The sequence below is a fragment of the Liolophura sinensis genome, chromosome 6, assembly GCF_032854445.1.
Source record: "Liolophura sinensis isolate JHLJ2023 chromosome 6, CUHK_Ljap_v2, whole genome shotgun sequence".
Classification (NCBI taxonomy): Eukaryota; Metazoa; Mollusca; class Polyplacophora; order Chitonida; family Chitonidae; genus Liolophura; species Liolophura sinensis.
The window spans coordinates 53358941-53372400 of record NC_088300.1 but is presented as its reverse complement, the minus strand read 5'-3'; the positions used below and the strand labels follow the sequence as shown (position 1 = coordinate 53372400).

Genomic DNA, 13460 nt, shown 5'->3' with positions numbered 1-13460 from the left:
AATAATGTGATTTTTGAGCCGTATAAAAAGTCAAATCAGATCGCCCATACTTTACATGGCTCTATTTCCCCTTCTGTTTGACATGCTTGTGGGCGCCAGACCGCGCAAGGATACACCGTGACCTATGGAAGTAGTCCGCCAGGGGTTGTAAGCTTCGATCGTCAAGTTGTGGCTTCGAGCAACTTTCATTCACCGTTAGTTGGCATTAGTTTATGAAAAATTTAATGCATTCTGTACTTCTGTTTCGTTCTACGGGACGTTTTCTAACGTCTTAGGATGCAGTTCGGCCTGGGATTACTCGTTTTCTGGTCAATACTGAACGTTTTACAGGGTAAGTAGAACGATTTGCAGGATGTTCCGCACTCAGTGCTCATAATGTTGTGCTGTTTGCTCCTCGCCGACTTGTAAACACTGACGTACCAGGCACGGTTCTCGGCTTCAGAACACAATATTACATCGTCCGTTGACAGTTATTTTCCTTGTCGTTCTCTCTTCCTCTTCAGTTCTCTAATTTAGGGTTGGGATCAGCTCACGTCATGCGGTTGTTTTTGTGCAGTTTAGGAGAATTTTTTTATCACATGTCGGCCATGTTGAAATGGCAGAGTTTATTTGTAGTGTAGCACTTGGGCTTGGGCTGGCTCAGTTCACTGACCACTTGTGACCAAGTTAAATTTAGACCAGCCCTTCTCTTACTATAGTGAACACATTATTTGAGCGTTGTTCTATCCAAGTTTTAATGGATTTGGACTCACAATTTAAAGCCCGTGTCAGTGTGCAGAGTATTATGATGAACTGTCTAGTTTGTATCGTAGCATTATCAGCAATGGAGGTTATAATACAGTTTGTCACGTGATTGACCGACTAAAAGTGCTGTCACTTGCTGTACACATCGTAATACGTAATTTATGTGTTAAAGTTTGTTAGTGATAGTATATGTGGAGGTAAATGTCACCATCTCATTTGCTGTTATTTGTTCTTTCTCTTTTTTTGTGTAGAAAAGAGAAATATTATTTCACATTTCAGGAATTATTATTATAATGGCAGCAAAACCAAGAAAGTGGTGTGATATTTTAGTAGCTAAGTTACAAGGTTTAAGACATTAAATGTCACTTAAGTGTTCATGTACTTGTAACTGTGGTGATTTGTAAATTGTTTACATGGAAATGAGCTGTCCCAGGTACAGTGTCAAAGGTATCAAGTCAACTGCCACCCGGTGTCCCGAATGACCCGACAGTGTTACATGAGTCAACTGGTCCAGTAGTTGAAGTCATCTATTTTACAGTTTTTAAATGCAAATTTAGGGATAACATGTATCTAAGGTAACCATAGGCTGGATGATTTCTTACGATCCACAAAATATTCTGAACTGTATATCAATATACATGTCTTTATGATTTGTCACAATCAAGGGTTATGTGACCCTGAACATTCCCTTTATTTGTCGCTACCAAATTGAATGTTACAGACCATCATTATAATAACTGACTTGCAACCTGACTTTTTGAAAATGTATAAAAATGTTTGATTGTAAATAAAACTGTTGGTTCAGTAATATTTGGATACGCTATAATCATGGCTGCTCAACCTACAACCAGTGACTAGCACTCATGGTGACATGTTGAGAAACAGGTGGTGGTTTGAATAAGAACTCCACTTACTTGTACCTCAAGCTGATGAAATCTACATACATGTAGTAACTAACATCTCTCCTTCAAGTTGTGAGACACAATTTTGCAACAGTAATAGCTATGCTTTGTTATCCCCCAAACTTATGATATGTGTTTTAGTACTGAAGCAAACTCCTATGAACGAGAAACCTGCTTAAGCCCTTCAAACGGGGAAATATCTCTTTGTTAACATCAAAGACTATGCATAGAAATTGTCTTCGTCACCTGCCTTTGCTTTTGCAATAGAAATGCGGTAGTGGTACTTCTCTGAAGAATTTCTTCTCATTTGACATAAAACTCTAAGTCTGTCATAGAGTGGATTGGGAAGAACAAGCCCAATCGCTGTTTCAAGGGTCTTGCGAGTTTACGCAGATATCGGTGAGATCTCCCCAGAATTAGATTTTTAAGCTAAGGCAGTAATCACATGATCAAGTATGTAATGTTACGAATTAAAAATTTGTTTTTCATTTTTTCATTCATTGTGATGACCTAACATACACGTTCTTGTCGGACAAGGCCTATCAAACGCCTATCAAATGCCTACTGGTTATAGGTGAAAACAAATCTGATCTAATCTAGGCAAGACAAAGCCTAACATTGTAAATTGCCCTCATATATGAAAATATCAGTCAGTGATTAAAATGTAACATTCTTAAATGTACCTCCCAGTTTTACCTTGTTCATGCATGCATTGATTTCATGGAATTCCGATAAAATATGAAATATTCATTATAATTCAACATCTTTTCCATTAAGCCACACACTAATTTTCACCCTAAGCTAATGAGAAATGCTGGAATGTCCGAAGCTGTTGACTTGTCAGTGTTTCGTGATGTATTTGTACTTAGTATTTTCATTAATCTTCAGTACCAGAATGATCCATCACTAAGGTTACTTAGTGCTCTGCTCAATTTTCTCCACAGTGGGTTGATTTTGGAATTTTGCTCACTAACAAAATAGCTGTCTGAGGTAGAGGTGATTAACTTGATTAATGAGGAAGGCATGGTTATATTTTCTCTCCATATGATTGATATATATATATTTTTTTAGCTTTACCATTTTCATGTACATGTATATGTGTCTCGTCTTCTGAATATCTGGGTACATTAATTACACACACGTGTATTTAATGTTTTATTTAATGCAACCTCATCTGTTACCATAGGACCTTAGTTCAATATATTTATGGTTTTAAGGTATTGGTTGTCATGCTCTGTATGTCCTAAATGAGATTTACTTGTACTGGTGAGTGTTTTATAGGCAGGTGTTTTTCATCTCCCATTGTAGGTTGGTTATATGTCAGTTTCTTGTTTAATCGAAATTGGATTAACTCAGGATAAGCAATATTTTTACTACCTCAAAGTGTTCTCTGAATATATCTTTGAAAGTGTTTGTAACTGCTGTGTTATGTAATGTGATTATCCATGTGGGCACTCTTGTTATGTAATCATTCTCTCCCTGGGTCATTAAAGAGAGACTCTCCTTTTGTGCCTCCCCTGTTATGTCACCCTTAACAGTAAACTTCAAACTGGCTGTCATCATGGGCAGTGCTCTTACAAATACACCTGTTACCAGAAGACTAAGGCATGGGGTAGCTGATTGCCTTTTGAGAGTGCAGTGACATTGTATCTATTTAAGTAATAACAAGTATTTTTAAGTATTTTAGGCTGATTTTGACATGATATTGACCAGTGTTCACAAAATTACTGATAAAAGAAGCCCCTCAGTTTGTCATTAGATGTTTATATCATAATATAGTCACTTCCTGTTAGGTCTCAAAATTAAATGGTTTGAGGCCTTTGGAATTTTTATCTGACTGACCTGTGATTCATCAGCCTTTTATATGGCTTTCAATGGCCATAAAGATACTGTATTAAAATAATAATTAATCTTCTCAAAACTGCTACTAGATGCAGATAGTGATGCAGTCACTGTAGATTTAGATGAAAGTAAATGATCATAGAACAGGTTGTCTTCGATTATGTATTCCTTTTCCAGGGAAGAGGAAGAGCTATTATGAAGCAGGATCAATATATCTCAAAGGACATTGGCCCTGCTGGCCAGTGATGTTTTGATGTTAATTGGAAATTTTTGGCCCACACCATTACCTAAAGCAATTATGGTAACCATACCTATCATTCCAACCCCAAGTTAACTCTGTTGGTGTTAACTTCATGTTGGTGACATCACTTAAAGAGACAAATTTAGTGTCACTTTTTTTTTTTTTTTCATAAGGAATGATGAAAACAGGCACACAAAATAGGAAAGAGTGAAAGTCTGTAAAAAGAGAAAGACAGGATTTGAAAATATTTTTGTGGTTTCTGCAAGAATCCTCCAAGGTGCACTTTTGGCTCTCTACACGACTTTGTTGAAAAACTTTGTACTACACAGTACATGTACATGCAAATGAATATTAAAATATGACAGAAGTAGGGGAAATGCCATCTGTAAACTTATGGTTTATACTACTTACTTGAGTCTGTAAAACATTATTAAGTAGTCGAACTCTAGATGACTGACAGTCTCCTAAAAGAAAATGTATTTTAAAAGTTGTATTTCCATGTGTAGTATTGTATATGGCCGATCCCTTAAAACTGAAATCAGGCTTTAGCCATGTGAAGTTAATATATGCGGTACATCTGTGAGTGTCGATTTTAGCTGCTGGCTAAAGGTTACAGTTGGCTGATTTGGGTAGAAGCTTGGCCTCTGACTACTGCTGCAGCCAGGGGCTTGCTGTCACCAGTCAAGATTGATATCTCCGCATTTCTAAATCTCATCTTTCCTCTAGGCCTGTTTTCAAAGGCAAACACATACCTACTTATCTGCTGTTTAAGTCTTCTGGGTCAATGGCTGGAAAGCAGGGAGCTGAAAATAACATTGACTTTTGTACATGTTGTGATTGTGGACCTCCATGTGTGTTGTCATATCATCATAGGAGATATTTGGCGTCTGTCACCTTTAACTATACATGCCAGAGTGCATTGCTCTTCATGTATTTATAACAGCACACTCTTCTACTTTTAGTCATCACCTCACCATGTCCAAATTTTTGAGACCTGGATAACCATGGCACGAAACATGTTTAAAACCAAATCAAAAGTTTGTGGAATGGAATCAAACATGCAATGCATGTATGCACTCTCAGCTATTCCATTTTGTTTTAAGCAGTGAACACAAAAGTGTTGTCAACTGTCGTGATATTTGGCAGATTTTACTTGTATACATTTGCTTCACAATGAGAAAAATAGGTATATATGTGTCCAACACCCAGTTTGTATGAATTATTTGTGAACAACCTTGTATGATAAAGTGGGGCATATTTCTTATATCTGTAGCAGTAATATCAATACAATAGTTAGTACTGCAACATGTATATGTATGTTTTAATGAATTGCATGATAAATTACAAGTTTGTGAGTTATTCAGACTGACACTCCTGCTGGATCTATGACTGGCTTGCACGTGTACAGTAATGTGCTCTATATCTTGTGGAAAGTTGCATGAATTTGACAGTTTTAAAACATGTGTATTTGGAATATTTGCTGACCAGGGCCCGGAAGCCTCTAGGCATTTGAGTTGTAATATGTGCTTACTGTGCATTTTGATACTATGAGCCTGACAACCAGCTTAGTAAGTTTTACTTAACCATGGTGGTGATTAGTTGCAATAATGTACCTCTCTCCTCTTCGAGTGGCACACAAGTACCGCGAGAGTCACAGCATGTTGCGAGCTCTTAAATGTCGATCTACTGATTGAGGACATTTATCAGTAAACATTTTCAAAAAAAGGCCATACAGCCATCCCAATGTTATACAGAATATCACTATCGTAAACACAAACTTACCAACACCAAAAAATCCTGCTGACCAGCTCTCCTTTTTTCCGTGTTCGCCTTTTTTGTTACCATATTTCACACCACAATATACAAAACAGGTCTCAGGAGGTGCGTATTTGAGTGAAGGTTTCAGTTGACACGAGAGGGGAGAGTTTGAGTCCCGTGACTAGCCTCGAGACCTTTGTTGCTGCTATCAGTGTGAAATATGGAAAAAAGGACGAAAACGGGGAAATGGAGAGCTGGTCAGTGGAATTTTTTGGTGTCCGCGTTTACGCTAGGGATATTCTGTGCAACTTTGGGATGGCTGCGTGGCTTATTTCTGAAAATGTTTACTGATAAATGTCCTCAATCACAAGATGAACAATTTAGAACCCATAACACATTGTAACTCTCGCGGCGCTTACGTGCGACTCATAGAAGCCAGAGGTACATTGTTACATCTGTGTAGGTGGTGATGTGTTCTCAGCCTTTTGCACATCGACACTAAGGTAGAGGAAACAATTATGATTTATGGAAACATGTACATATCATAACTGAGACAGAAGCCGGTTTCTTGAGAAGTGGCTAATCTTGTACAAACCTAGTTAAATCCACCATGATAATGTTGGCATGTTATTCTGTGTTTATAGTCAATGTTCCAAAGACACTCAGCCCATGTCAGTATTATTTTAGAATGTGTACAATTGTTATTTTCACATACTTGTATGTGGTAGCTGAAAGCCCTGTTGGAAAATGTAGAATGCTGACATACATTAACATGCATTACGATATTAAAATATGGTAATGTATGCTGTGAACCTTAATGAGCAAGAAAAACAGGTGTGCTTTAGGCTTTGATAAAGACTGACCTCAGTTATGAAGTCAGACTTCATATTTAATATATGTAGTTACAAGTTAGCATGCTTGCAACAATTACATATTGTGTGCTGTTGCTTTTGTACATCACATACTGAGTTGAACTTTCAAAATAATCTGGAGTCTGGCTACAGAATTATGCTTTTTCAAAATATGCTTGTGAAAAAAAAAACATTTTGTCTCACTGCATATTTACACTTTACTTTACCTGTATAAGACTTATACATACTGCACATAGTACACGATTAGCATTGAGTCAAGTACATGTACTGTGCCTGCATTAAAAAGAAAACTTAATTGTGTTGGCCATATCATCTGACATCAGTATCTTATCTGGCTCTACCTATTTATCCCAGCCATGCATACACTGAGATGCATCATCAGGTATAATTTGACGGGTTAAGCCTACCCTGCCCTCCTAATCTGATCAGGTCATTTCCATAGTTCGCTGTGAAAGTGGAATTGTGATGCATGAGTGCTCCTTGATATCTTGGTTCACTGGGTATACCATTCAAGACATATACATGTAAAATAATTTCAGCCTGTGCCTTTTGGCAGTTTTTTTTTTTTTACCTTGCTTGGTTCCCAGCTTTTTGTGTGGGATTTGCCTACTTACATAGGCAGTGTTGAGTAGATAATTAACTGTCATATTCTGATCGCAGCCAGTTAGAATTTAAAACAAGTAATGAATACGTGACCAGAAATTTTGATGAGGTTAACAGAAAATGTTAAATATATTACTTAATTTATTGTGTATGTCATACTCTTTTATTTTATGTGATGACCTGATGATTTCTTACAGCGCTTACGAAATTTACTTCATACATGGTTTTCTTGATGGTTTCTGGTATTTTGTGTTTAGCTGTACATTGTACCCTAATTCCTCAACCTCTTCAGTGCAATTTATGCACATTTTTAATTTTTATTTTGTAAACAAAACTACATTTGATTGGGTTGGCCAATTTCAGGGCTTCACAAAAAATATGATTTTGTCAGTCAATACAAGAGTAATGCTTTAAGAATATGCTTGAATAAATACCTTGCAAATGTGCGAAAAGATTGAAGAATTACAGTGCATGCATGAGAAATGTACCCATTATACTATATGCCATATCGTATGTACTGGCTGTATGATGCATAAAATTATACTTTTTATGGAGCCCTGAAACTGATCAATCAATGTAGGTTTGACTTCAAAATGAAATTAAAAATGTGCATACATTGAATGTCGATCTTTCATATTCGAAAAGACTGAGGACTTAGGGTAATCTGTTAAGTTGTCTCATCCATCTGTTGCATTTACATGCATAAACATGTATGCAGATTAATTTCTGTATTGATGTACATGTATGATTTGAAGTATTTCTGTTCTGATTATGCGCATCCGCTGTCAGCATTGTGACAGTTGATTGTACATTGTAAAGATGAGTACACTTTACTTAGATCAAGCTTCACAATCCACTCACACAGGCTCTTGTCATATTGCTCTTTAATACATTTATGCAAAATAAAGACTCCTGTAAAACGCAGTCCATCCAAATCTCTGATTTAAAAATTACCATATTTATTTGTGGGAAATAAAAAGAATCCAGTTGTGTAATTTGGCCAATGCATAGTTCAAAGAAATTAGAAACTTTCTACATGTATTGTTACCAACATGTATTTAAACTGTTGAACATTGTTCTAGTTTGTTGTGTGATATCTTTGTGGAAGTTTGACAAGTTAAGAGATTGTAATCATTTCAATTGGTTAATGAAATTAAACAGTTTACATCTGTTTTATGTATTGTTTTTGTGGCTGAAATAAGTTACACCTGGCAAGCAATTCATCTCTTTCATAAGCAATATGACACTGACAGTGTTAAAAACCTAGCGGGCTTAAAATGTCATGTCACCTTTTCCAACATCATTCTTAATTATTAAGTCTGCCAAAAATACCTGCTTATTTTTATGTATGCATGTAGATCCCAGCTTTATGAAGTATGCCTATATGTGCCTGTCATCATTCATTGCGGCTGACTAGAGGATATAACATGTTGGGTTTCCATGATTGGCATGGCTCAGGACTTGATGTGTTACCTGCTCTTCAGTTTGCTAGGTTGTCTGTTTACATTCTCTGTTTACATTCTCTCCATACGTATGGTTTGATTATGATTCCACAATCTGTGTAAAAAATTTTATCCTACATGTAACTTCCATTGTATAAGTAAGGATGGTAATTGGACTAGCGATTTTAGTTCTACTTCTGAGACAATACATCAACATGTATGCTATATATGTTAAAGTCCTGATTTTTTGAACAGTTTAGTTTAACATTGTGTTTAGAAAAATTAAGGTTTTACTTTTGAACTTGATCTGTTTATATTTGTGGATAAAGTAAGATGTTCTTTCTACCCTTCTTCTAGAGTAGTGTACATGTAGTTTGATGTTACATGAACATGTATCAAGTGATTGGGATTCAGCAATTCACCGAGGGTTGACTTCCATATACTGAAGTAAACTTGTGATGGTCCATGAATGCTCTTGTGTTTACAAAGTGGGGTCTGTTAGTTCCTGGTTTGGCTGGGATAAAGATGGGAAGAGTATGTTGCTAATTAAAGGACTCTGAAGAACTGTGGGCTTGACCCAGGCAGCCTAGTGTGTAAGGATCAGGGCTGTGCTGATGGCCCAGCTCTGCCATTATCTTGATAGGACATGTCAGATTTTCTGGCTGGCAGATGGGTGCTGGCAGATTGACATACTTCATTTGACAGGTTCAAGAACAGACTGGGAACTGGCAGCTCCCTATCTCTTGTGCATACCATTTACCTCCTGCCACTCCTCTATCCCGATGGTTGAGGCTCTGCATGGTCACTGTTATTATTTGGTACTGCTTCCTACCCATACAAAACATGTATACATGTTGATGAAATGCTATTTAGATAGAATAAATGCTCCAAAACTGGCATGTTATGGTATTCCATAGACTTACTATGTGTAATAGAGCAGTGTTGAACATGCTTTTTGCAAGGTATATATACTTAAGATCTCTAACATGTAAAGTTCTTTAATATATACTTGCATATGTATTTGATATACAAACACATGAACTGTGACGTGTAAAGGTACACATGTACCACACATTCTTATACATGTATGCTAAGGTGTGTGTTGAAATATTGTGAAAATTTGTTTGTCTTTCCATTGGATTAACGATATATACATGTAAGGTTAGGTATACGAAACTTTGCCTACCCTGAATATTTATGTACATTACTTATGCTGTTTAGATGTCATTGTGTGTGTATCGTTCATTTGCAGGATCATGTATTTAAATAAAAAGGGCTCAGGCTAATTTTGACAAATCTTTGAATCGAAATACATAGTACTTAGCAAAAGAAAAGTTTGCCACTCTAATTGATTTTGCTTACAAAGAACAACATTGTAGATTGTTGTCAAAAGCACTACACTTTTTTACTCAATTTTTATTTATTTATTGATTTTTGGTTTTCTTGTTTGACAGTCAACATTTGCCATCAAAGAAAGAAAATATCACTTTGTTGCTACATATATTACAATTTAGACTACATGTTCATTATTAGTCTGTGCATGTAACTAGGATCTGAATTCCTCCCTTTGACTGTTGTAGGAAATCCTTCCCTGTTATTTGCCAACCGCCGGGATGTCCAGCTAATTGAAGTATCCAATGGCAAAGGGAATTCCACTGTTATTATTGGGGGTCTGGAGGATGCGGCTGCCGTGGATTTCTACTATGAGGAAAGCATGGTTTTCTGGACAGAAGTCAGTTTAGAAATGATCAAAAGAACTTACATCAATGGCTCAAGAATAAGCCTTGATGTTGTTACCACTGGTTTGGTCTCTCCGGATGGACTGGCCTGTGACTGGCTAGGAAAGAAGTTGTATTGGACAGATTCCGAGACTAACCGGATTGAAGTGAGCAATTTGGATGGATCCCATCGGAAAGTTCTTTTCTGGGAAGATCTGGACCAGCCCAGAGCCATTGCGCTGGATCCCCTCAATGGGTATGCTTAAACCATCACACATCTTATTTTTAACACAGTGTTGGATTTAAGTGGAAAACAAGACAGTATTTACACAATATTTAGTACACTTATTGTTTATCCTCGGAATTTAGTTGAAAAATCAACTATACAAGTACATGTAGATCTGATGGTTATTTTATAGCGATTGACATTTTCAGACAGCACATAAGAAGGTGATGATCCTCTGTATAAAATTCAAATTTAAGCTGATTTTTGTTCTGTGATCAACACTGCTGAATGTTTACATTACATACATTATGTGTAAACTTTCTTCTGCAAGGCGAAAATGAAATAAATCTGACATTGGATGCTTTCTGAAAGTTAACCACATGCATGTACATGTGTCTGGTAATGCTTCACATATTTCTGTTATCAATGCAAGCTGCCATTTCTTTTTTGTTTGTGTGTCAGTTTTTCATGATCATTTCTATTTGCTACAAAGTGCTAAGTTACATGTCATGATTTGTGTTCTGATTTCTTATATGCTTTATTTGGTTTTTGTTTAAGATATATGTATTGGACTGATTGGGGAGAGATGCCCAAGATTGAACGAGCTGGGATGGACGGCAACCCGTTAAGTCGACAAGTAATAGTCAACACGAATATCCACTGGCCCAACGGATTAACACTGGATTATGAAGATTCCAAAATATTTTGGGTGGATGCTAAGTTGGTGTATATCAACAGTTGCAACTTTGATGGGAGTGACCGCCGTGCAGTGATCGAGGGGAAATTGGCACATCCGTTTGCATTGACACAGCTGGGTGACACTCTTTACTGGACAGACTGGCAGACCCAGTCTATCCATTCCTGTAACAAAGTCACCGGACAAGACCGAAAGGTTATTCAAAGTGAAATTTTTTCTCCCATGGATATACATGTCTACAGTGCTCTTCGACAACCAAAAGGTTTGTATTTCATTTTAAGTTAAGAGGAAAATTATGTCTAAACAGTACCCAACATTAGCTTAGCTTCTGTTTACACATACATGCCTTTATATCATAGAAAACTGTCTAATTCCACTAACATGCAGATTTGAATTTTCCCTCAAACAATGATTAATTATATAGATGGCCATTTTAAAATGATGCCACATCTTATCACAATAACAGTTGAAAATTTTCTGCTTTGTGCTTATTGCCCAAACTGATTCAATTACACTTCGGTATTACATGTACTTTGACGTGAAACAAAATATCTACCAATGACTGCCATGTTTTTCTAGCATGTGTAGTTTTGTCATATTTATCTCAATCATAAATCAGGGTTACCCAGGAAATATGCCAAAACAATACATTTACAATTACACAACTCTTCCTCTCCTTTCAACTCGCCCTCTTTTGTGCGTGCATGGTACGACCTTAAGAATCTCTCTTGATGGAACAATTTTGCATTTGGGGGAATTCTTTGAAGCCAAATTGTAGTATGATTAGTACATGTACTTATGGAATCCTCCAAGCTTGTGCTCCATCATCTGTCTTCCCAATCTTGAATCCATGCAGGAGTTAGATGTAAGGGAGGAAGTGGTTGACATGATCTTAGCACATCTTTCCTGAGAATGTAACAAGTCAAGTGGAAAAATAGCAAAAGAAAACACAGAAAATTTGGATGCTTGTGTAAAAAAGCAATTCTCTGCTGAACACTGAAGCTGTGCGTAAGATGGTGCACACCCATCAGGGATAGAGTTGCTGCCGTTTCCAAATTTACCAAATGCTTTTCTTAATTAATTGGTTTGGGAATGCCTCCTGTTTTGACAGGCTCTATTTTTCACATGTGTTTAGAGCATACCACACGTTGTGTGTTCACGAGGAGTAACTGCTCATAGCTTTTGCAAGAGTCTGACTTCTTTAAGACTGGCTGGTTTACATTATACCTGTATACACTAGTGTTCTGTCAGTGACAGGAACATGCCTAACCAGTCGGAGTTAGATCTGCCCAGCTCGAACCGCACTGTACAGCTTTACTGGAGTAAAAAAGACCTGTAATCTGGGTGATAAATGATGCTAACAAGTTTTATTTCTTCCGTTGAAATGTCAGGATAAGTACATGAATAACCTTTTACAAGGCTGGGTGGCAGAGGTAGACACACAGGTTTACAAAAGTTCCTCAATTCCTCATACTTTTTACATATAGAAGGGCATCTGTGAGTGCATTCTGTTGGCTTACATGTATATCAGTATGTTTTGGTTACAATAGAGAAACTACGTGTACATTGCCTGAAGTTGGGTTGACCATCTGCAGGGTCCCAAGAGAAATAAAGTTTTAAAAGTTCATAAACTTCAAAATATGCCCTCAAAATATGTATATTCCTAAGTGGGGAACACTACAAACATGAGAGCAAAGTTACAGTTCTATAATGAATACAGTATACGTGTACAAATATAAATACATGTACATGTAGTATTTGCTGCTATGTTGTTTCTGATCTTAACATTGTTTCATGGGTGTTTTTTTGATTGATTCCGGATTACATACATGCTCATGTATTTATGCTGATGCCAGTGTTTATCTATCTGTACTACAGAGGATTTGTCTGCTGTAGAGGCTAGATGTGAGATATATTAATAATTGAACATTTACTTGTACATCCATTCACAAAATATGCACTAATGTGTGGTCTTAATGGGTATACAGGATGAGAATAGTGGGGGATAGTGAAAAGTGAAAAACAATGCAAATATGCAGCACTCTGTAGGAACGTCATAAATGATAATTTTATAAAGTTGGCCCCATATCCATCAAGGAGAAATCAATCCACATAGGCAAACATTGAATTAGTTAATTTTGTCAGCCCTATGATCAACCTTCATGTGAATACTTTGCATTTTCAGGCTGAAATGTGTACATGTACATGCCCATGTCTATTTGTAACCATGAAACTGAACGTGTGTTTTGCCATGTATAACTGTTTAACTTGTCCTGTTTGTTCTCAACAATTCCTCTTATTGCATATAAAACACATTTAGTTTTATGTATTGTATAACCAAGTATATGCTTGTCCTGCTTCCTTACAGTCAAGAGGAATGCTGAAGGTATTTACCCAGTTTTTGTCTGGATGGGT

General features: G+C 36.8%; 1 protein-coding gene across 2 annotated transcripts in view; it reads left to right on the top strand.

Moving 5' to 3' along the window:
- The first annotated feature begins 27 nt into the window (after positions 1 to 27).
- LOC135468948 (low-density lipoprotein receptor-related protein 6-like) overlaps positions 28 to 13460 on the top strand; it is a 30866-nt gene continuing 17433 nt past the window's right edge. Inside the window, exons 1-4 of one of the 2 annotated variants that reach the window (XM_064747439.1) lie at positions 28 to 331; positions 9985 to 10378; positions 10907 to 11307; positions 13414 to 13431. In XM_064747439.1, the coding sequence (XP_064603509.1) occupies positions 277 to 331; positions 9985 to 10378; positions 10907 to 11307; positions 13414 to 13431 (868 nt within the window). In that variant the 5' untranslated portion in view covers positions 28 to 276. The remainder of the gene's footprint in view (positions 332 to 9984; positions 10379 to 10906; positions 11308 to 13413; positions 13432 to 13460) is intronic. The other variant, XM_064747440.1, reaches the window with a different exon arrangement.